Source organism: Phalacrocorax carbo, chromosome 2 (assembly GCF_963921805.1).
Source record: "Phalacrocorax carbo chromosome 2, bPhaCar2.1, whole genome shotgun sequence".
Lineage (NCBI taxonomy): Eukaryota > Metazoa > Chordata > Aves > Suliformes > Phalacrocoracidae > Phalacrocorax > Phalacrocorax carbo.
In genome coordinates, this window is record NC_087514.1 from 160525927 (window position 1) to 160551865 (window position 25939).

General features: G+C 39.8%; 1 protein-coding gene across 6 annotated transcripts in view; it reads right to left on the bottom strand.

The window, feature by feature from the left end:
• GALNT11 (polypeptide N-acetylgalactosaminyltransferase 11) overlaps nucleotides 1-25939 on the bottom strand; it is a 54214-nt gene that overhangs the window by 19061 nt on the left and 9214 nt on the right. For all 6 annotated transcript variants that reach the window (XM_064445075.1, XM_064445070.1, XM_064445074.1 and 3 more), the window contains exons 2-8: nucleotides 17817-18149; nucleotides 13885-14008; nucleotides 11772-11938; nucleotides 7147-7272; nucleotides 5032-5281; nucleotides 2084-2201; nucleotides 88-240 (exon numbers count right to left, since the gene is read on the bottom strand). In XM_064445075.1, coding sequence (XP_064301145.1) covers nucleotides 88-240; nucleotides 2084-2201; nucleotides 5032-5281; nucleotides 7147-7272; nucleotides 11772-11938; nucleotides 13885-14008; nucleotides 17817-18111 — 1233 coding nt within the window. In that variant the 5' untranslated portion in view covers nucleotides 18112-18149. The remainder of the gene's footprint in view (nucleotides 1-87; nucleotides 241-2083; nucleotides 2202-5031; nucleotides 5282-7146; nucleotides 7273-11771; nucleotides 11939-13884; nucleotides 14009-17816; nucleotides 18150-25939) is intronic.

The following is a 25939-nucleotide window of genomic DNA, read 5'->3' on the forward strand; positions in this document are numbered from 1 at the left end:
AGATACTAGCAGACCCTACTGTGACACAGTCCTCTGACGAACAAGGCAGTTAATAAGATTATTTCATGACCTAGAATTGACTCTTACCTTATATTCATCCATCCACACGTGCGCCAGCCTCAGTGAGTTATGAGCCATAGTGTCCTGTCCCCCTGGTGAGCCATAGGGACGCCTTTTACGGAAAATGTGTCCCACCCTGGAGCAGGGGATGATGAGAAGTCTACCACCACACATCCAGATCTGCCCATAGAAAACCAGAACACACCTCACTGTACATAACTGACAAGGCTCCCTACCTCCCCCCCTCCTGCAAGGGATACTTGGGTAGGTTTACACACGATGATGTGATTAGGCGTCAGAAATGTTCTCCTACGTGGCATGCTTTCTGACAAGTTAAATTAATAAATCTTCAGGTTAGAAAAGACTATTTTTGTCATATCATCACACTTTCCACATAACACATCATGGCTTTCACAAAATAAATGGCAAATTTTCTAAACTTTTATCTTTAACGACCTATTAGAAAACACTGAAACATAGAGGATGGGATTCAAAGTACAGATCAAGATATCAAAATTTATTTGCCTACATGAGAATTACATATCCATGCTTCCACAATAAATACTGAAGATCAGTCAATATCATCAAGGGAGCCTGCAGAGCTTTTCAACTAAGTATAAGCACCTATTTTACACAGCTGTTTATTTCTGTTAAGTATATGGGAACTCAGAAATACTGTTAACATACAAATACTACATTTAGGTGCCTTAATCCGGCTCCACTGTACCCCAGATCTAGATTTCATTTACACTCTACTTCCTTAAATTACTTAAATTTCTTTTACTTTTTTTTAAACTTCAGCTTCCAGCAAATTATCATCATTGGCCCTTTATCAGACTAACATTTTCTCCTATCTCAAAAATCTTCCCACATTAGCAGTTTATAATCAAGTTACTTTTAAAACTCCTCCTGGATAAGAGAAAGACTGAAGTTCTTTACAACTCTTCCCCAGGGAGAGGGGGCTTCCAGACCTTATAAAGCTCTCTGAATATAGCCCAATTTTTGAAAGCCCTTTTTATTGAAACTCTGTATTACACAGTAACAACAATCTCCTCACACTCCATACAATTCTACTCAGATATCTATTATATTTTGTACTGAAAACCTGAAAGATTTATTCAGCTCATACCCCTTTAAAGTCACTCAAATTCATGAGATGCTAGTTCTTTTTTGAGCTCTAATCTTGACTTCTCTAACGCCGCAATCTGATAGTTTTATCTAAAATTTTGGGGGTTGTGTTTGGTTTTGGGTTTTGTTGGTGTTTTTTTAATGTTAATTTCACTTTTTGATCCCCTTTTCATATTTGTCATAACAGCATCTCATTTTCAGGCAGACTCTTGTCAAACCTGTTGATGAATCCAGCTTATAAAAGTGAAGTGGTAAACATGACACTGAGCACAAAAAGTTGTTTCTCCTTCAGTGGAGTGACATGGAAGATGAGATGAGATAAAATATAGGAAGCCCAGTGAAGTATCATTTCTGAGGCTTCTGATTACAACATTCTCATTGTTTCCCCAATCAAGATGATTCTTCTACATGACTCTTAATTTAGTTATAAAATATTTACATTTCCAGGCCCTCAAAAAGGAGGCTAAAGTGTCTGAAAAGCTCTGTACATGTCTAAGGAAATATAAGCAGCTTACTTATTATCAGTGCTGCTGTGAGTCACACATCTTTGTAACCAAGTTGTGAAATTCATTAGACTTTGCTTATAAATTAATTTCAGAAGTTTGCATTATTATTCTTTTCTTATGCTTCTCTATCGATATTACAAAATGCTCCACCAATTAAAGGAAAAGCCACAAACATTTAACTACAGAGCTCAAAATTCTTTCATCTTCCCATTAAAACTTGAAGATTATTGTAAAGGCAGTAATTGCGTGCTGAAGGCATCCTCCTTGGGAATAAAAGTGCCAATTTCTGTGTGCAAATAGCTATTCCAGTGCTACCGAAATTGTACATAGGGAAAAGCAGCCACCAGACACTGAGGTTCGTACTATAATACATACAAAAGCTAGATTACCCGAAAAGATATTTCCAGATTTTCTCCTCCCCAGATGTCCATGCCACTATCATATTGTCCAAGTTCATTAAAGTACTCACGATCCATGGCAAACAGGCCTCCAGCCATAGTAGGTGACCTAAAAAGGAATACTGAAAGTTCATTTTCTTATAGAGAAAAAAAATCCAATAATTTTAGTCGATTCACCTCGTCTCAAAGCTTAGACCTGCACAATACAATTTAAATCCTGCAGACACTAGAAATCATCAGATCACACTTCTAGTCTCAAAACATTTTCAGAAGCTGAGCAGTAAGTGGTATTTGTGATCTTTCATTATTCCAATACCTATAAACCATATTTCTTTGTATAGTAAACTTGAGCAAAAGGGAGAGGACAGGGAAAGAGGAACAAAGTGGCTGTCTCTCTACTAATAAAAAAGTAAAATCCTGTGCAAGTTTGGAGTTCATCCAGTTTTCTACAGTGAAACTTAGGAGCTGTCTTTAATTAGATCTGTCTTTACCTGAAGCTGTTTCACCTACAGTTACAAACAGGTACACTTGCACACAACAATGTGCTCTTCCCTGCCTTACAGGGGCAAATTGTAAAGGCCAGGCTTGACTGAACTGCAGGAGTAGAATCCAGAGCATACATTACTTTCCCGTATTAAATTAGGTCAAGAAACAAGGTCCAAATTTAAATTACACAAGCCAGAAGACTGCTGAAAAATGTTACTCTCTCTCATAGACAGAATTTAAATACCAGGAGCAGCATTGTTTCATCACTGATGCAATGATCAGATTATTGGTAAGTTATTTACAGTTTTTATATTTGCCTAGGTATTTTCTTTGGGCTTTCCTAGTTTTGCACCTTGCCTATGTGTTACTAGAATGGTGCACTATTTTGTAAAAACCTGTATATGAACCCTTTTGTACGGTCTCCAGATTGAATTGCTACTGTATCACATGTGGATGCCCTAGAAGAGTACAAGAGAGTGAAAACACCACAGAAATATGATATGGTAGTTAAAACATACAATGGGCTGGGAACAGGCTTTTCCTCATCCTTGTTAACAAAAACCCATGATGAAACCAAGCCTAAGTCTGGATTTCCTAGCTTGTTCTCACAAAAATTTTCTGCTACAGTTCCTGTCACTTTAAAACCTGTATCGAAAGGTTGCTCTCAATTTTTCCATCCCTGACACCAAAATATTTCATTATGAAGATCTCTAAAATGTAAAATGTAAGCCAATTGATGGAAAGGCATTTTCAAAGGTTAAAAAGCAATCTGGCTTCTTTTTCAAAGCAGACAGACCTCTAAGTAGGAAAAGTTACTTTCATACTCAGAAAATGTAATCTTTTTAGATCATTAGGCTCCCTTTAAAGTTCTCTGCCTTTTCCATGAGAGTTTTTCCTACAAGTGAGTTGAAGGAATGCAACAACAATGTTGAACACTGCAAGAACTAACCTTCAGGCATGCCCCAGATTGACTGGGAGAACAGTTCTTTATAGAATAAGGATTTTAAGACGGTCTATGCTGGCTCCCCATTCAGATTTTCCCAGTCTGTCCTTTCCCTTCTAGCTTCAGAAATTGTCACAGTGATGCCTTCCAAAGAAACCAGTCAAACTGTTAAGTAATTTAAGAAGTTTCCTGGCTTCTCAGACCAAATCTTGTGATGGGTAGACATGGAAAGACTAAACGCAGAGCTGTCAGACTACAGCAGAGAACCTTGTGCTGAAGTTGCTTGCATCAGCCTGAAATGCTCTTCATTTACAGTCCAAGAAAAGAGAATGAGAGAGAGAAGAGACTGCCCAATTTCTGATTCACTTTGCAAATCTTATAAAAGTACCATAATCTCTGCAAGGAGTCAGTCTGTAACAAACCCGACTTCCATGCTGAAATGGATACCTGCAACTAGAAAAAGCATAATCAGCTTCTTGCCATTGCTCTACCAACACTGGCCCCTCTCATGAAGGGATTCACACTGGGACAGCTTCTGTTCTCATGTCTGAGCCATGTGTGTCTGCTACCAAAAAAAAGGTGCTACTGACATCACTTTGTAACAGTTACATGTCCAGTAGAAACCAGATACTGCCAGTTCTGTACAGGCACAACAGCCACCAACGGTTAAAAGATTAAGGAAGGTAACTTTCAAGTACTAGCATTAAGCTTTACCAAGGCTTTTGTTTCAGAATGACTCTCAGGCAATTCATACCACAAACACAGTATGGACATGCTTCCAACAGACAGTTTTAGGCATCTGCCACATTGTGTAGAGAGACGAGTAATAGTTTAAAGATGGTTTTCACATCCATGTGTGTTCATTTAGGAAGATTTATGACAAAATAATTGCTTGTTTGAAGAAAAACATAAATGAAATCTAAAGCAAAAAATGATGTTGACATAGAAAATTACCATATACTCTGATGTTCTCCCCATCAGCTAGGAAACCACCTTCTATTACCACAAAAACCATATTTTCCCAATCTAGCAATTCTTTAGCATTTCATCACAGAAATTATAAAACCTATATTAGTGGGATATGCAGGCTATTACTAGCACAGACACGGTTATCAAAATCATCATTAAGCCAAACACATCGTCAGACCGAAAACAAACATCAATGCATAGCTCAAAAGTGAAATTATTGGACAGATTTAATACAGAATAGCATAAGCCCCTTAAGACTTTTGTCTTTAGCAAAAGGTGCTGCAGTACAAGCGTTCTCTAAAAATGTGCTTTCTTGACCTAATAAGACAGATATCTAATTTGTGATTAAATGCAAAAAATTAAATTAAATAGGTAATAGTAACCAAAACTATTTCTAAGTAAAATAAACAAGTCAGATATTTGACAGGTTAGGCATCTCCTCCTAAAACTGCACACCCAGATATACTCCACAATGCTTAAGAAGCACTTCTGATCATCCATATGTTACACAGAGCTTTGCCCCACGTAGGAGGAACCTTACTTGATTGGAGCAGTGGCTCCCTCGGGTCCTTCCAGTTCTGACAAAGGAACAAGATCCCACTTAAAGTGCAGGCCCCAGTTGAACCCTCCACGCACAACCGGGGAAGAGCTATAGGTAAGCGTGTCAGCACTGATTATGTCAATCACAGGGCACACCACAGTCCTGCGATCTTCTCTGATGGGAGTCAGCAGAGGTTGTAACCACATCTCATTCACCTCACAGTGACTGTCCAGGAACACCAGCACTTTCCCTACAGAGGCCAAAGCACACAAAACACAAAGATAGATGGTAACATGAAATACACAAACTCATATTGGCAGCAGAGTATCAGCAGTATCCTCACCACCCTGTGTAACAGAGGAGAAACACCATCTGTGCTCGGAAACACTGACAAACCAGAGGCTCCACAGGGACTAGGTCAGTCACAAAGGCAGAAGGTAGATCCTGGCTATTCACATCTAGCTATGAATTGCTCAAGTGGGCAGTTATTTGCATTTCTTTGACAGGGTTTCATAGCCATGTGTTCTACCCAGATTCAGCAGAGCTACTGTACTTTAAACGAAGCACCATCAGAGCAGCACTCTAAGAGCAAAGCGGTGCGTTTGTCCTAACGCAGAGCAAGCAACACTGCAGTCCCATCAGTTTATATGGGGATTATCTGCCATGGTCAGAGAGGACAGTGTGATCCGTGAGACACCTTTAGGCTCAGTTGATGTAAAAAGTCATCTGAATGAAAAGAGCTTTAAAGAAAACAACTTGGAAACATACATATATAATGAGTCATCCATTAACAACAGACAGTACTTGACTGAGGAGAAAAAAAAAAAGACTACTCCAGCAGCTCAGAAAAGCAATAAAGTGACTGAAAATTGCACTAACTCAAATGAATCCTAGCACAGCTTGGAGAGTGTGAGCACAATTTTCTCTCTGGATTATGCCATTACAATGCTAATGAGTAAACACCAATTAAGAGACTTTATCTGCTGCTCAAAATTGTTTGAGAAAGTAGCACATACTCTCTCAGACGCCAAAGAATTTAACTGGGAAGCATATAATGGTAAAACCCGCACAGTGTACATAAAGCACCAAACATAGTTTATCCCAATTATCACTCACTGCAACAACATTAAAGCTTGTTTGAGAAACATTACAATTAAATGGGTGAATTAGAAACCAGAAATAGAGTATACCTTAATAAGGAAGCAGATTGCCATTTCAGAGTGATAGTTTTCACATGAAACATGCAGAAAATATCCTGCGACCACAATATCCAGCACAGACAACCTACTTTCAGGGGAGGAACAGGGAAAATTCTACACTGCCTCACTTAATTTGTCAAATACTAGTTTTGTTTTACTGTTTTACTGACCCACTCTAAAATATTAACTTATTTTATCAAAAGCAAACTTCCACAGGAAGAAAAAAATACAAGTCAACAGTTCAGACAAGGTTTAAAAGACACTCAAATTTGGCTCCAAATTTGCAAAGTCATTGTTTGGGTGACTTGAAACAAACATCTCCCCTCTCTTAGACAGCACAGGTTTCCTAAAGTTAATTACAGACTATATAATAAATTCACTGGTTTTATCTACTCTGTGTTTACAGATAAGCAAGCACCAAGTCTCCTTGGCTTTCCTCTCATTGAGTAACAGAAAAACCTCAGGTGAGGAGTAATCCAGTAAAGCTATGAGGAAATACTGGAGAAAGCTTTATAAAGATCATTGTCAACTGCATGATGTAAACATTCAAATAAACAGGTAATGTTAGTTAAGATCTCCAATTATCATTATACAGATATCACTGAAGATACTGTGTAGCTGTTGCAACATACGTTAATAGAACAGCCAAAGATCAATGCAATTAACTCATTTCAAAATCACTGATATTCTGAAAAAATTGCTAAAATGTCTCTCACCTAAGCTAACATTATCCCAAGTCTTTCTTCCACTGTGCTAAGTTGGGTAGCTTAGAGCATGACATGATGTGCAGAGTCCCTAGAGTCGGCTAAAGCAATCACAGATCAAACATGCAACATCAGGAAGAGCTGCACTACAGAAAGAGAAGTCACCAATTAACATATGGTCAAAGTATGCAAGGAAAAGAGAAAAAGTATACCTGTGGCATGAGAAGCTCCAATCATCCTTCCTCGAATCAAGCCTTCCCGTTTCTCATTTCTTACTAATTTTGTGGTTTTTGGAAGATGAGTTTTAACATATTCACTCAAGTCTTTCTTCAAGTCAGCTGAGAGAAGGAAACCACAAGTTCAACAACAGGATGGAAATTGTGAAAGCTTTGTTTAAAGTCCCAAGACATTCAACCTAAAAAAGGCCAAAAACCTGATCGAAAAACTACCCCAATAGAGCACAGCTTCAAACCCAGAGTACCAAAAGGACAGTCAGCCACCCCACATCCTACACCTGCCCTCCGATTCCCATGACAATTTTTTTTTGTTTGTTTTATTCTCACATTTTCCTATTAACCACTCCACTTTTTTCCTGCTGCATTGTGGAAACCCACACGGACAAAGCAGCTATGTGCCCTGCACCTAAAAGGGTGATGGACCATAGGACTGGACCTTCCACAGCATGCATTCCTACTGGTAAGTGCTTCCTTACATTTTCCCAATTAAATTTTATGCACTGCCGCTGTCTCAGGTTTTATGCTTAGCCTTTGTTTCCTGAATACAGACTGGATTGTTATCTTCTATTCTGTTTGCAAAGCCTTAGTGCAATATGACTCAAGTTAACTGGAACCACTAGACTCTATGCTGGAAGGAATTACTGCTGCTAAAAAAAAAAATAAAGGCACTGCACAAAGAAACAGAATTTCCAAATTCTTCTCATGGTGACTGTCATTTGCAGCAGAAGTAGTGAAAGCCCATTCATGCAGGCAAGTGATTTAAATTATGTTCATAGACTCATAGATTCATTAATGTTGGAAGAGACCTCCAAGATCATCAAGTCCGACCGTCAACACCTTGATTACATCAAATAAAACACATTCATGTAATACTAGAGAAATTAGACATGGCACTGCCGGTCTTAATGAGTAACGTAGTTCTAAAACATCAATCAGAAATTGCCTTTGGATATGTGGATATTTCCTTACGCTAAAACAATCACACCTTTAAAAAGAAACATGAATATAACTTTCATTATCTGTACCTGCTTAGCTGATACAATAGCAGATACAAAGAATTACAACTCACAGGTGGTTGCTTTCCTAAAATTCAAAAGGATCAAAGACAGTGCTGGCAAGCACATGCTTTTGAATGAGAGCTGAAGTCTATAGGCACTACTGTAACTTAAAATCACCAGTGATGTTAGTTAAGAGTAACAATACTTTTTTCACCCAAGGACAGTGGCTTCTAACATTAAAGCAGGACCACTGAAGAGAAGATGGACACATGACAACTGGAATAACAAAAACATAAGTTAATATGCTTATGGAGAAATAAAGAGGAACACAAAATGAGAAAGAAAAACAAAAGGCCAGCTGAGACTTCACAGAAAGCCTTGGTATAGAGCAGCAGACAGGCTTTCAACAGAGGATACGCTGGAATAAATGTTATTATTCTGATGAATGTCAGTTCAAACATTAAAGTTGTTGTTAATACAATTAAATGCCAAAGGAATATATGTGGAAGCCAGAGTTGTAGCCTTCAGGGATTATGAGAACCTTTAGGCAGGAAGGCTGAAAAGGAGATTCCCAGAAGCTCCAAATGTTAAATCTCAGCCTTTGCACTGCAAGGTGGCATCATGGATCAAAAATGAGAAGGTACCACAGAGCAAATATGCTGCTAGGACAGCATATTCTAGGACAAAAAAAAGTCTCTGGAAGGATGCAGACAGGATGCATCTGGGTTACAGGAATTCTCTCCCCAGTCTTGACTGTGACATCATATGCCAGAGACAATAGGAAAGATTTTCCTTTTTGGAGAAAGACTCCTAGAAAGTTGATGAAATGAAGTCATCTCTAGGATGCTACCCAAATGAGACACCCAAATAAGTGGAACACACGGATTTGAGAATCTAAAATAAACTAGTGCTTGAATCATTTTTCACCTGATGTATTAGACCAAGGGAAAGAGAGTGTACAACTACAGAAAACAAAGGGTGAGCACAAAGCAGAAAAGGTCAATTGTTAAACTCCGCACTTTGGGCAGTTAAGGCTGCATGAAAGGACATACAAAAGGAAATAGTTTTGCGTGTGCAATGGCATGTGCAAACTTCTGAAAACAGCAGAAAGATAAAAAAAGAGGTCACATCCATACTGGTAGCTAAACCAGGCCCACAACACGGGCCTGTGCAGCGGAACGTAAGAGCCAGTAGTACCTAATGGCTAACATGCTCTCAGAGTACAACTCTGACCCAGACAAACTAGCATTCTGCTGGGAACTGTGCTTAGCCACTGCCTGGGACCGAACATGCCATGGACCGTTCGCAATAAGCAGTTTAGTCTCAGACACCTTTTGGGGTTTTTGTTGTTGATAGCTTTTTCCGTGTCAGCTTCATGTCCACTGGGAAGACTGATTTCTTCTGACATAACCCAAAAAATTTCTTTAGTACAGCCTGCCTGAGAAATTTTGCTCCAAGGAGAGAATTCCTCCCTTTTAGCCAGTAGACAGTCTCCAAAAATTACTTTAGCCATTATCCTGCTCCATATCTATGTAACAAAGGCTCCTCCAAGAAAGAAAATTCTGAGTCAAGGGTGTTATTATTTCAAAGTACTGAGTTGCAGACAATTTGCTCCTTTTCTGTTCTTCTGTCTCTTCTTCTGCATAGAAGAATGCCTCCAGTAACAGCCTTCAAGATATCCTCTAGGGTGTTCCAAAAAGGTAAAGCCTAAACCAGGGAGAAAGAGGTTGTACTAGAAAAAGAAATCCTGCTTTGGAGGAAAGGGAAAGAAAAATATAACAGTGGGCTGGGCTGAACCATGGAAATGCCTGCTTAGCTAATAAGACTGTTGATGACTGAGTGTAAGAAGCTTTCTGAAGAAAAACTAGATGCAAAGAGCCAAGTTTTGCACAACAGCACTGACGTGCAGCAGAGCTCCTGTACTTAAAGCTGAAGAAATAAGCAGAATTTCATCCAAGATAAAATTTCAGGGAGTATATAATACAGGGAAAATGAATTTAAAAAGAAGTCAGAGGCATAGATATTAAGCAATTTGCCCAAGCTCACACAAGATCCATGGCACAGCCAAAGTCTTTGTTCATTTCCTCAGTCACTAAACCAGCTTTGCTTTTCTTCACCTATAAAATTCCATCCAGCAGTGCAAACATCATCACTGAGAGGAGAAATACCCTGTATAAACAATATCTCCTCCCATCTTCGGCTTCAAAACATGTTCATTTGAAGTCAGAAAGGCAAAAGTAGCTACTTGAATGTTTTGGACCTAATTTGGCCTTTGGATTAACAACAGAGCAGAAGAGTGATGGTATTACTGCCTAAACACAGGCATTAAACAACCAAATGCATTACCCTATTCAACAAGTTTAAGTAAGCTTAGCTCTGAATACAAAGGTTACGAAACTTTAAAACAAAAAATTGCGTAAGAAACTTCGTAGCAAAGAGTGCGTATTGCTTCCAAAACACAAAACAAGCTTTTAAATACTATGCATTCTTATTAGCATGGGACAGTGTTTGATCTTTGTTCTCTCCTGTATCTTAAGATTTGATCTGCCCTCAGAGAAATAAACTAGCTGCATAAGTATAATGTAGAATGAAATTCTCTTGTTATCTACTCAGCCTCTTAGAGCAACTGAGACCTTAACCCAGAAACAAAATGATGAGACCAAGGGAGCTAATTAAACGTACTAACAAGAAATATAATCTAAAAAACATTTTAAAAATGCAAAAAGTTGTGAACTTGTACAGAGGCAAGCAGAGAACTTGCACAGTCCTGCTTGCAAGTACTGCTACACTAACACATTCCTGAACAGGCATTGTGCTTTTGAAGTGCCAAAACACTTGCATGTCTGTCTTTGCCTTGTCCATCATTCGAGAGAAAAAAAATGCCAAAGTATCAATCTTTCAACAACAATAAAGCAATTGTGCAAGTTTTACCCCTCTAGGGCCCCTCCCAGACTGAGGGAGTAGAGGCTGCTCCAAGAGGCAGGGACAGCTACTCCTAGAGTGGCCACAAGAGGCTGTGCGAGAGCCATGCAGAGACACCCCAGCAAAGGCTAAACTCCAATCCCAGCACCTCGGTCTGAAATGCTGAGCAAGTATAAAAAAAACCCCTGACACACTGTTTCCATAGTGCTACACCAACATATCTGCAAAACTGCACCTGAGACTATGTGCATTCAATTCCTTTCAAATGCATTCACAGTATTGGCTCACAAAGTTTACAAAAAGATCAGTGTATTGTGCTCTGAGCACCAAAGCAGCATGAGCAAGGTGCTGTTAAAAACAGCTAAACTATGAACAACTGCTTCATCACCCCCTCCACAAATATACACTCCTGATTATTAGCTTCAAAACCTGTTTTTGAATGTTCAAGTCTGTATGATACAAAGCTCATCAGTAAAATGTCAAAGTGGATGTCCTCTTGGGCTTCTCAGAACATCATGCGTCTGTACTGACTGGCACTTTTTGGAGACAAACTGCAGCACAAATTGGGTTTGCATCCTGGCTTCCATGTTTTTATTTTGACCAGTCAATAAAGCACAGGAAGAGACAGGAAGGTCAAGAAGTGTAAGCACAGGCCAAAGTATCACTGAAAAGTTCTCTCACCCAATTCACTGTTGTCATCCACCAAAATAATTTCATGAAGAAGGTGTGCAGGAGTGCGATCCAGGACACTATGTACTGTGCGAAGCAGGGCAGAAAGCGCTTCATTGTAGAAACAGATAACAACGCTGGCAGACGGCAGATCAGAAGGGTAGGACTTCTCTCTACATCTGCAAATAGAAATACAGTAGTTATCACTTTATTTTCAGTAGTATTTCCATAGCACTAGGTCAAAACTGAAATTTCCTAAGAAACAGCAAACATTAAGTGTGTAGGAAGAAACCCTACCTTGAACATAAACAGCCCAGGCGTATAACATCTATAGTAGGGCTCAGCATAGTAAGTTACTCTCCACATAATACAGACTTATAATTAACATTGTGACTTCTTAGAAAACAGAGTATACAACAGATTGGGGTGGGACTGAGAATCACATATCCTCAAGACATAAACAAGAGAAAACACTAAGGACTTGTTTCAGCTGTCAACACACTGTCTAGTACCCTCGGGTAGCTCAGACATGTACAGGAATGGCAAATATGACACGAGGCCGACAAAAAAACCACAATCTTGTTGGCCAGCTGCTGGAGACTGGGTTGATATCCCAGAATACCTCCAATGGTGCTAAATACCTATTTAGACAACCAAGGCTAGGATTCAGCCTGCAGATTACGACACTTAAGTCTAGTCACTGCTGTCAGTGGAGTATAGTGTTCAGCTCACCCTGAGGCTGACAAGTGCATTTTGTCAGCTGAAGAGCTCTGCGTGCTCCATTAACTGCACTGACTGCATCTCTGCTAATTATAATAAACACAGACACCTAACATGCAGCTAAGTTTAAGCATCTAATCTGCAAGCTGAATCCCACTCAAAGATGATCTAACTTTTTCTCATTTTCAAATTTTGTCCATACTTCTAAGCAGGGCATAGTATCACAGGTTAACACCATTTGAAGATGCCAGGCATGAGGGAATCCAATAAAAATAAGAAACTGTAAATGAAAACGCAGAAATATACAGGAAAAGTCTTCATTGACTTGGAATGAACTTAGCTCTTGGGAGAGACGCTTCAGCAAGTACAATTCATTGCATTTACCCACACCAGAGAAACCATTGAAAAACAGATGCAGGTTTATTTTTTTTCAAATTCAACATTCGGTTTTTTGTTGTTACAGTGGTGGTTTTTCCCCCCCACATGTATCAGGCAGATTATAGAAAAAAAACAGTCTGCTTTTTAACAGAAAGTATTCAGAGCCGTGCAATCCAGATACCATGCAAGGACTTTAAGTGAGAAACAGAGAGCCTTTGTCAGCAGTCATTCTTCTATCCCATCCTCTGTAGGCTTACAACAAATGTGAAATAGTACACAAGGTGAAGCCTCTCACTAACATGGGCACTAGAACACTTAATGTCCATCTTTCAAAGGTACCAAACAGAATTACAGCATCTCTCCCGGTAGTTACAGTACTGAGTATCTCACAATGAAGTTTCAAAAAACAAAAATAATGTACCATGCTTTAAGTAGCTGAGTACACAGCTAGCAAGATGAAAGATACGTAGGACAAGTAGTCTTAGTATTGCTAGAAAGAAAGTTTGATTCCTAGGTCTCTTCCACATTGACTTTTATTTAAAGTATTATTTTCAGAACCTTGTTTCTATTAAAATAGCTGTCTGCCAATCCTACTACTCACAAAAATTAATTTAATATGATAAAAGTTTGAATAAGTGTATATTCAATCTGGTTCTTCATTAAGCATTCTTAAAATGCATTAAGAAACAGGAAAAAACATTGCTTTCAGGGAATAGCAGTCTTTCTTTTTTCATGGAGCCTGGTTTCTGTGGGGCTTCATCACATACCTTTTCCAGCTGGCAAAAAAATTAGATCTCCAGAAGCAGTAGTCAGTCAAAGACAGACAGAAGAGACCAAAGAATAAAAAGCCTAACCTCAAGCACTCCTGTTTAAATAGCTGAAAATCTGCCTTCAGCAACACAGGAGGCTGAAAGAGTACCTAATAGAAATGTAATACCAAAAATGTTAAATACTACATCAAGTATAACATAACAAGTCCTTAAACACATGAAATTATACCGTGTTCCCTCCAAAAATTAGTACATACTTTGCATCTCTTGTATCGGGCACCTCCCTGTGGTATCCCAGCCGATTACTGATAAGCATATTGAAAGCATGCTTCTGATAGCCCAAGTCTCTCACTTCCTGATCTTCTTCATTAAAAATCATTCCTGCAAAAAAAAAAACACACCAAGATCAGTTAACAGGCTCAGAAATATCCTTTGGAAACAATCAAGGATTGAAACATGTACTTTAACCTCCCCTAAATCCATTATGTTCTTCAAAAATCCCTCTGGTTTTGTGAAGTGTATTTTTGTGCAACTATTTTTGTTACCCCTCACAAGTAAGTAGTACTTACGAGTAACGCTTGCAGCTATAATAAAATGAAATCATTCTCCAAAGACTGATGGCTCCATTGTGTTTATCGCTTTACAAAACACACTCCCTTCATTAAATGGCATCTAATTCTTAGCACCACCTAAAAACCAACATCAAAGTAGGAACAGAGGATAGGCTTTGGCACACAATGCATCAGCACCTGTCCACACAGATGAACGATCTATAATAGGATTTTTGAGAGAGAAAAATGAATTTACAGTGGTAGAAAAACCCTCACAATAGCAGCTCCAATTCCATGCAGTTTCCTCAAGTCTGCAGTAACATAAAAATAGCTATGAAAAAATCTGTAATCTTGTTTATATCACCTGGGACTTCCACAACAAGTAAAACAGCAGAGCTAGCTATTTCTCTATTGATTATTTTAGCAGAAGCATCAACTGTTTCTGAGCATGGCAGAGGCAGCAATTGCTGGCGTGAATAAGTACACTGCTAGAAGCCAAGGTTGAAACCCTCAATGCCATCCTGCCTGCCTTGACTCAGTGCCACGGGCTTGTCTCTCACTGAGCCATACACTCACCAGTGTGAATAGAAACAAAGTATTATGGTGCTTCACTCAACTCTTCTACAGAAAAAAAGGAGGGAAAGAAGGGAATTGGTAGCCATAGCTGTGTCTGGAACCACTTCTGCAACAATTTAGGTAGCGGAGCAATGACTTCTTATTGTCTCTGTTCAGCTGGCTGCACTGAATGAGATGCATACGTCCTCTCCAGCTACTATCAAGCTCCAGAGGCAATTTCACTGAAATTTCAGTACAAGAAGTGAGCAAGGATCATGTAATTTATCTCCTTCCACCCTGCCCATCATCTCCATATGGTTCAAAAATCTGCAGAAAATAATTAACAACAGGGTTCCTCATTCCCATGCTACCATACATCCAGGATATGTTTCATAAAATCATATACTAATTTAGGTTGGAAGGGACATCTGATCTAATCCCCTGCTCAAAGCAGGTCCAATTAGGTCAGGTTGCTCAGAACTTATACAGTTAAGTTTTGAAAGCCTCCAGCTTCTCCAAGGATGGAGATTCTACCTCTTCCGTGTCCCTGTTCAAGAATTTCACCACCATCACACTGAAAATGTTTTTCCTCTTATCTAATAGAAACCTCCTCCCTGCTTTAATTTCTTACCATAATCCCATGCACCTCCAGAAAGAGTCTGGCTCCATCTTCCCTACAGCCTCCCATTAAGCTGCTGTTGACAGCAATAAAATCTCACCCCTTAGCCTTCCCTCTAAGGCAGAATAAACCCAGTCCTCTCAGCCTCTCTTTATATCTTGTGTTCTCCAGTTTTCAACAACTATGCAAAAGCCAGCTGAGCTCAAGCCCAGAGAAAATTAAATGAGTTAAAAATCAGACGAAAAAGTAATTCAAAAAGTTTTGAAGCTTTCTTGCTTTTCAAACAAGTAGGCCTGGTTGGCCTTCAGAGCACAGCTGTGTCACTACCATTGTGTTTCAGTGAAGTCTATGTAGAGGGATAAGATGACCTGCTAGAGGGATTTCTGAGCATCCACATTCCCACCATGTACGTTTCCCACCCTGTCGCTTTTAGTCTTGAGTACAGCAATGGCAATGCAGCTGCACAACCAACACCTCGAGAGTAGATGTCTTGACATTTGTGGAGGATCAAGTGGGAAGTGCTGGGTAGTGATATCTGGAAAAGACATGGGATACACCCACATAGTGTGTCTTGTGGTGACTGACACCATCATGCTCATGGATGAGTGCTCCCACAGCAGATAAGCTGCATCACAAGGACCAGAATGAGGTCTGTTCACAGTGGCAGTGCCACTCTTCAGGCACCAGCAGTCTAAAGCAGTTAGTCAGTCCTCCACTGAACCACAAGCATTTCCAAAGTAAGGTTTCCAGCTTGTCAGTTCAGACACCCAGCTCAACCCTTCTTGAACACTGTGCCACCAGGTCAACTTAAATAACCTCGTTCTGTGCATAAAGAAAATTAAGAACCACATACCAAATGTTTCATTCTACAATCTGTCCATAACCAGCCACCTACTACTTTTTTCTGATCTTCTGAAAACAGACGAGAAGGAATGCTAATATTTTTAAAACATTCTCATGAAGAACAATATCCAAAACACATGCAAAAGGCATGATAAATTTCAGTCCAAACAGCAGATAAAAGCCCTTGGAAAATAAGGGCTTTGCAATCAAAACATCAGTTTAGGCTTTACTTCAGTGTTATGTGGCTCTCCCTGATTAAAAAAGAAAAGATAAATTGTCCTACCAGATGACAGTTGGGTGTTGGCTACCACATGCCAACGTTGGTGTTTTTTTTGCTTTGCATGTTTATCACTGCCCTGCCCTACATAGACATGAAGCCCTTTCCTGCAGCACCTGATCTAACAGAGAGCCAACTGTCTCCTCATGATTCGTGTAGAATTTATCCTGGCACTGTAAATTCCCTTTGGCTTTCACCAACCAGACCAGTCACTTAGTTTGAAGATCAAGGGACTTCTCAGTTAAAAAGGTCAAATTTCTTTCCTGGCCAGTACTGAATAGTTGGAAAGAAACGGCCACCTCTGGACTGGCCTTCACCTCACTTGGCTCTCATGCTTTTTGCAGTGAACCATAAACCTTTGCAATGCTACAGGGCAACATGAATTGGCATTTTTCCTACATATTCGTACAGGTCTAATGACCAACTCAGAAACAGAAGTTTGGTAAAATTCTATAAACCCTTGAAGCTGGTGATCCAGCATTCACCCAACGTAATGACAGAGGACTTCAATCAGATGTGTCTTAAATGCCTGGCTATGAAAGGTACTGTGCCAAAACTCCCAAAGCAACAGACATGGATACCACAACACTCAACATCTGCCTCCAGAATTAAAGCAAGTTTGCAGGCTGGTATGCAACATGCCTCAGTTTGCATATGTGAGCACAACAGTGAACACTAAGCTGTAAGCAGTTAAATATACAAAGCATTTTCGTTTGGAAGACAAACTCAAACCATCTCATTGATGAAATATGCTCCAACAAAACACACAGACCTTTGTTGGTGCAAAGTAAGCAGGATTTGGCCCTAACCACTGTCATCTCAATAAATCTTTCATTGTAATTGGTCCCACACACATTTTTTGCAGATGATTTCATACTCCAAGGATATTCTCCAAATCAATGGATCTTCTTCATTGTATATTGTTATCAAGCTATTTTTAATTACTGCATATGAGTAGAGTTTCTCTGTGGCTAATAAAAGTTCATGTATTTGAGCCCAGCCAACATAGAAGTAAGATATGAAACAAGCTTACACTGAACCTTCCAAAAGCAAGAACTACAGCAAGGTGTCTACTCTTGATGTAATCTAGTCCTCCTCATTAGCACTTACACAGCACAGGTGTAAATGTTAGGAAAGATATATTCTGGATTAAACACAATAGAATAAATTTCAAGCAATTCCTAATGAAGAGAGCCAGTAGTACCACCTGCATTTTCACAAAACTACTTTATTACACAATTTTCCATGCTATCCTTTAAAAAAAAAAAACAAACCAAGCAACCTTAATATCTCATTTCTCCTACTGTTTTAATAATTTTGTCACCAGCACTGAAAACCACTTACCCATTTCAGGAGAGAATTCTACCTCCCCCTTAACTGGGTCCTGGACATGATTTCCAAGCGGATGTCCTATCTTACTCTCTTTCTGTTGCAATTCAGGTATATGAACAGGCCCCCGTGTAAAACGGGGGTAGAATTTTTTTGGAAATGGCCTCTGAGGTTCCAGCCCCTTGACGGGCACATTCTTGAAAGATTGGTTCTCTTCACTGAAGTTGAAATAAACAAAGAGCAGAAGTGTCCAGGTCACAGATGTGAAAAGGCACCCATAGCAGAAATAGCGAAGTGTGACACTTCCCATTGTAGACTTAGCATCGTTGAGGACCCATTCTCAATTACCTGAAAGAGAGTCAAAATATACATTTTAAGTGCTGCCTGTTACCTCATCAGGTCTATACATTAGGAAATGCATTCTACAGGTTGCTATTCCATTAAATTATTTTTGGAACTTAAACTGTAAGCACAGACCTTAAGAATTAAGTCCCTTTTCACTTTCCCATTCAAAAAATAAACATGACCAGTTTGCACATTCTGTAGAGATACTACTGCTTTAAAACATGAAGCAAACAAGCACTAACAGCCTAGTAACACATAACAATTAAAGGTAAAAATGGTTCATTTTTCCTCATAAGTTATACAATTATCTTTCTTCCACAGCAGTACATTCCTTGCATGCCTGCATTCATTTTAGCATGGCACTAGATATACTACACACAGGGAATTGATTCTTCACAGAACGGTTGAGGTTGGAAGGGACCTCTGGAGGTCACCTTGTCCAACCCCCTTGCTCAAGCAGGGCCACCTTTAGACAGTTGCCCAGGAGTATGTCCAGACATGTCCGTTTTTGCAGTTCAGTTCCTATCCTAAAGCATGGAATGAGAGCACACACACACGAAAAGCCACATAGTTCAGACCTCCTCACTCCAAATTTAAGAACAGCTAGCATGAGCATCCCAGAAACTCCAGAAATAATGGGGTGCAATTTAACAACACGCAGCACCAGGATAAGTCACACTTTCAGATATTCTTCTCTGCAGAAAGAAAGGAAACAGATACGGGATAGGGAAAGAGCAAAAAGCTCCAAGGTAGCTTACTGGGTTCCTGCAGGCCTCTGCAGACTCCAGAAGAGCTTCCAATACTCCCTGGAGGAGATGCCTACCAAGAGCTGGAAGGAAGCATCCCAGCCTAAGGTTTTACTTTAGGCACCCATCCACTAACACAATTTCCCAAAACTATATTGAAACTTACTATCATAACCAAGTCCCTGAAGTGAAGCATATGACACTGGTGATAACATTTTACTTATGGCCCAGGAGAATCAGGTAAACTTTCTGGAGTTTCTCAAGTCTAAAACAACCTTGGGGGGTTGGGGGAACCCAAAACAACAAACAAACAAGAAAAACCCCAACTGAAACACAAACACCCAAGCCATACAGCTCAGTTTCCAAAACCAAGAAAAACACTACCTCAAAGAATTAGATTTCTCTCATTATTTAACCACAACAAATTCTTTGCATAGCAACAAAAAGTCTGGAAACCATTTAATCACCTTTTAATTAGCAAAACATTTATTTTAAGAAAATAAAGTATTGGGGCAGGAGTCAAGGGTTTATGCTGATGCATTTTTCAGACTTCTCAAAAAGACAGAAACTACCAGAATTCTTCAGGTCAGCCTGGTAAAGAACAAACCACAACAACATTTATGAGTACAAACAGATCATTCCCTTCTCAATATGGAAAATTACTGAACAGAGGTAGAAGGTGTTCATGATCCCAAAGAAACCTATAAAGATCCCACTTATTTTGGCAATGTAATTCTGAGTCCTAACTGACTTGCATCCAAAAAGAATACACGTCAAAATTCAAGCTCACATTTCTCAGACTGCAGCACATCATTGTCTCCCTTCCAAAAATAAAATACCCACAAAGTGAAATAAAGCAAAAAAACCAAACTGCCTCAGAAATAATTTAGCCATTATTCTTACCATGTCAAAATCCCTCACTTCTGCAAGGCAACAGTCCATGCCGCAGTTAAGCCCAAGGAGCTTAAAAAGGTCTTAAACAGGGTTTAAATCTCATACTGACCCTGTGCATACAGATGAATTGTATGGTCTGTGAAACAGGCTCTTTCTTTCTCTGACACTGTCACACAGAAATCTTGCTGCTTAACTGTAGGGCCATGAAATTAGTCAGGCAACAAATGCTCTGGGGGCAGAAATTATTTTTAAAAAGCCCTCATTCTAGGTAGCAGAATGGGTTTAGCAGTTGGAAAGGTACAGACCACCAATCCCCAATGCCTTATTCCCTTTGTACACAGTGGTCAACGATCATAGCAAGGCGAACCTAGACTCAGAAAAAGCACACAAGGCTGCAAAGGAGCAAGATTAGACCAACAGTTATATCCTCTAATTATAATAATTCTTCTTGCCAGATGGTCTGCAGACAATTAATACTTATCCATAAAAGAAGATCTGGGTGCTTGCCAGGTTTTCTCTGCATGGCCACGAGGAGGTCATCTGCTGTAAGACTTGTCCAAACCTAATATACCGCTTCTCAAAACCTCCTAGAGTTGTTTTTCTATTCACTATGGTAACACAGAGCATAATCCTAATATCACGGCACATGAACTTACACTGTGGGACAGAATTGTTCTAATAAGACAAAGATCACTAGAACAGAGAAGGAACCTTTCTTTTCCTTTCAGAGCTGTTTAAGGGTACACCTACACTGCAGCTTGCACTGGAAAACCAGAGATAACCCTTGCTATCTCAGGTAACAGTAGGAAGACAGGCATGCAGAGCAGAATTCATCATGGACTAAGTATTTCCCCAGCTTCTTACATCTCTTTTTCAGGTCAGAGCTCCACCCTGCTGCCATGGCACTTCTACCCACACTGAAGTTTGCTATGACTGACATCAGGCATACTCAGATTGAAGAGGAAGAGATAAATTAGTAATCACCAGAGTGAAAAGATGGCAGTACATCCCTTCCATCTCCAAAGAGTGCTCCAACCAGGCTGAAAGCACACACTTAGTTACTCTTACAAAGGCAACAAATGTAAACCTGAGCATGATATTATTTCCACGTGTTCCTTGCTAGAGCAGAACTGTTTTACCTTCTTTTCCCTTCCTCTACTGTATTACTGCATTTAACTCAAATGGCAGAACCTCCACAATGCAGAAAACCAGGCCCTTTCAGTAGCTTGCTATTCAACCAAGACATATGGTAATACATCAGCAGGAAAATACAGACTGTTTATTTTCTTTAACAACCAAACATTGTTAGACACTTTTTGTGCTGGTTTTGGCTCAGGTAGATATAATTTTCTCCACAGTAGCTAGTATGGGGCTGTGGTTTGGATCTGTGCTGAAAACAGTGTTGACAATACAGGGATGTTTTTGTTATTGCTAAGCAGGGCTTACACAGAGTGAAGGTCTTTTCTGCCCTTCACCCCACCCCACCAGCAGGGAGGTTGGGGGAGCACAAGAATTTAGGAGGGGACACAGCTGGGACAGCTGACCCCAACTGGCCAAAGGGATATGCCACAACATATGACATCATGTTCAGCATGTAAAACTGGGGGAAGAAGAAAGGGGAGGGCACACGTTCGGAGTGATGGCGTTTGTCTTCCCAAGCCCCCATTAAGCCTGATGGAGCCCTGCTTTCCTGGAGATGGCTGAACACCCACCTGCCCATGGGAAGGAAGGAAGGAATGCCTTGTGTTGCTTTGCTTGGGTGCGTGGCTTTTGCTTTGCCTTTTAAACTGTCTTTATCTCAACCCATGAGTTCTCTCGCTTTTCCAACTCTCTCCCTCATTGCACCAGGGGGGAGTGAGCAAGAAGCCGTGTAGTGTTTAGTTGCTGCCTGGAGTTAAACCACACCACTTTTGAAGGCAGGATGGAAAAAATTTAAATCCTAAGAAAAGCACATTGAGGCTTATTAATTTACTTTATCCACCAACACATATGCATTTACACAACCACTGTCCTGTGGATTTCAACTACTTCTACCATTTAAGCAGCCACAGAAATCACAATCTGCGTCAGAGCTGCACAGTCTAGTTTTAGGTCGACCATGACTTCTTACAGATGTGTTTTAGTGAAGAGGCCCCAGTCTGTTTTCAAGTCCTTAGTAATGCCAGTCCTGCTTGGGACTTGCCCTGAGGAACCCAGAGAACATTTCCAGCCCTATACTTTTATGCGTACAAATTACAATCATATCAATACATCTCCACCTCTCCTCAATATAACAAGAAACAAGTATCCTTTCACTCATTTCAACATGCAACAAGAAAATAACCACTTTGATACACACCAGAGGGAGGGAGGAGAGAATACTTCAGCTGGTCACAAGGACCCAGCATGAAACACTCCATTCAGAGGCAGCCACTTGGCCCTTAATTCTCATGTCATCCATCTCCCCAGCCATGACCGACTTCTGCAAGCCATCTAGATACAGCAAATAAAAGCCTCACCCTGTCCAGACTCCTTGGCTCTCCAGTTCTGTGAAGTCTTCTAGGAAACACACTTTGCCAATTTACCCAATAGCTGTCTCTGACTGCCTGTGCATGGTCTCAATACCCTGAAGGTTGTCTTAAACAGCCATGTCCTCCCAGCTGATTTCTCCAGGCAGGCAGGATTTTGAAACTTAAGCAAAGCCAAACCATTCTTTTTCTCCTCACTTTTTTTTTTTTTGTAACGGAGACAAGCTGTTCCTGAACACAGGAGATGCAAAGGATATGCCTTTCAAATCCAAAGTGTTAGTATCTTTCTCAGCCCTGATACACGCTGCATGAGAAAAACAGATTATATATATTTTTAACTCAACAGCCCTAAAGCTCTGCTAATACAAGCAGAGCTAGCAGGTTTGAAGAGGTAGATAGAAACAACTTAAATCAAAAAAGCAGGACTGAATTATCCAGATAATAATGTCAATAGGCTCATAAGAATAATTTTCACCGATGCAATAAATACAGTAATACTGAGCCCAGTCAGCACTAAATCGCTCTTTGTACACTACAGTTAAAATTCATTTATTCAAATGCAAACAAAAATACTAATTGCCATACAAAAGAAATCTATTATTTAAACATATCAAGAACTCTTTTATAATAGTTACCAGTAAAATCTCTGAGGAATTTAGACTACGCCTGAAGGGTCTAATGTGTTTCTCCCCTTCATTTCTGAAAAGCACCACAGTTGCCAAAAGTAAGTTTCCAAAATACCTCAATTTTCTTTCCCAAAATTGCATGTAGTGAAGAACATCCAGAATGAACAGAAGACATTTCCTCTCCCTCGGAAGGACAGGAGCTTTCACAGCAAATAATAAATTATAGCACCTTAAAGTCTTTTACAAGCATTCATTCACATCAACATCCTAGCGATACATGGGGTTTATGGCTATTTGCATTAGTATACTTGGGAATCCAGAGATACTTCAACATGACAAACAGAAATCATTCAAGGTGGCAGCATCTCCTACGTGAGGAAATTACAATCCATTTTGGAGGCAACTGGGGCGGCCAAGAAAGGAAGAATTTATCTTAGAAGCTGCCCACATCAGCTCAGAAGAGATCAACAGTGAAAAGCACAGTATTCTGAGGATTTCTAACCAAATATTCTGCCTTTGTCTCTTGCTGCTGTTTTGATTGCCATGTATTTATTCCCTGACGGTTTTCAGTCTTTGGCAAAGTCTTGGAACTGAGTTTGCAGACCCAACCACCAGAAAGTATTTTACCAAGAGTAAAATATTCCTCTCTAATTTCCATGAATTCCAGTAAAGAAGTCTCAGTTCCTTGCACAAGTGGTAAATCATTGATTATTTTTTTTAATAAAGCTATAAAAGTTAAATATAAGTAACTTAGTAAAAGTCTCCAAAAGTCAATCAATTACAAAGCTGAAAAAAAACCCAAAACTCCAGGAACCTACCTGCCATACTCAAGCTTCAGTCATTACTGTGCAAAACTGCTTTCCTTGTCACAGCCTTACAACACCAGCACGACATTAATTTCACACATCAAATCCAGTAACATTTATATTCACTTAATTGGCCCAACAACGATAGAACTTTGTTCTCCCAGACAGCCTGGCAGAGTTTGTAATTAGTAACCTGTGCAGCTCTAACTAACACTGGCCCAATGCATTAGCCTTCAGTATGTTTAATGAAAAAAAAATGCCAACCACATTTCATAATATTTTGGCTTTAAGTGCAAAAGTAGCTACAGGCTCTATGACCAGCCACTGCTTAAACACTGACATCTGCTTGGATTAACCTCAACAGTTTAGTAAACATACCGTATGACTAGATATTTCATGACAGTGCCAAAACTCATGTTTGTCAAAGGTCAAACAGAGGATCAGATTAACCTCAAGGTTTTTGAAATAGGAGTAAGAATTATTTAAGAAAACCTTAAAGTCTGCAGTAGTTTTTCCAAGAACAGCTTTTCTTCTAAAAAAAAGAAAATTAAGACAGAGATACAACTCATACTGCCCAGCTTTCCTGCAAGACTTTCTGTGTATTTTGGATCTATATTAAGGGAAGGAACAGATGTGTATAATCATTTTTAAAGAGCATTCTAGTAAAAAAAAAAATCATTAAACAAATTTTATCCTTCTACAGAGTATTAGGATAATTTGCTGCATGACCTTCTACTGAAGCTTTTGATTTTTGTTGTTTACTTTTGTGGGGGGGAATCCAAGAAGATAAAGTAACACTACTTACAAATGCAATTTTGCTCTTTTAATAGCCTTAACTCTTTATTTCTTGGCCTCCAAGATGTTATGGTTACCACTGCTCCTCTTCCAAAACAAACATCAGCATGATCAGGCTTTCCTATTTTCTTGTTGAATCACTAGCAAACAACAGCATTAACAGTACAATGAAGAGGCCAGATTAAGAAGAAGTGGTACCCCAACAGCACGCTCATCACACAGAGATGCCATTCCCAGTAGCTTCTGCACTTAACCTTGAGAATTATTTTTTTCCAGGCATCCCTTACATTGCAACCAGCCTTAAGGGAGAGTCAGTTAATAGACCAGCAAGACAAAACAAGGACACCTTAGGCAGCTTTTGTTTCAGACTCCAACACACATCAGTAGGAGCAACATCCATTGAACACACATTCAGAACAAAAGCCAGAGATATTTCCAAATAAAAGCTTAGTATTTCATGTGCTCCAGAATCTAAGTGCCAACCCCATTTAACTCCTTGTTAAAAAACCCTCCTACCGAATAGTTTTAACGCTAAATTGGATTTACCTGCCAGTTTGTTTTTAATTAAAAACCACCATTAATTTTTGACCTTACAGAAGGAATGGATCCTTGTACTTTATGAACTAAGTGGCCATTTTTGACACAATATAGGCAGGTAACTATGCCTGTAAAAACAGGTTGGGCCTACAGGAGCCTATCTCATGACAGTGAGCAAGGACAAATATTCAAGTCCTGCACCTGAGAGAGACAAACTCCCTGGCCACTGACGCAGCCTGGAGAACAGCTCTGCAGAAAAGGACCTGGGAGGTCTGGCTAAACACAAATCAGCAGCATGCCTTCATAGCAAGACAGCTGCCAGCATATGGGGTTATCAACAGGAGCACAGCCAGCTGACTGAGGGATGCAATTACACCACCCCACACAGCACTCTAAGGCCACAGGCAGAGTACTGTACCCAGTTTGGATTTGCCAGTGCAAGACAGACATCCATAAACTGGAGTGAGTTCAGTGGAAGGCCACCAAGATAGTCACAAACTCGAACACTTGCCCTGTGAGGACAAGCTGAGGATGCAGGGCTTCTTCAGCCTGCAGAAGAGAGTGCTTTGGAGGTGGGGGGATGACCTAACAGCAACCTGCCACTACCTATGGGGATGTTATCAAGAAAACAGAACCAGGCTATTTAGTGAGGTGCAAGGTGGGAGACTGAAAGAGTTAAAAAAAGACTAATATAAGTCCAGTCACAGCAACCCTCATTCACAGAAACATACCATGGATCACAGGCTGTTCTCTTGCATAAGATTGCTGTTCCCATTCATTTTAATGAGGTGACACACTAAGATCTATTTTTAATTAGCCTCTGTAAGTCACTTCTAAATGCAACTTTAAAAAGCTTCAAGAGCCAACAGTTTAGTCATTTCA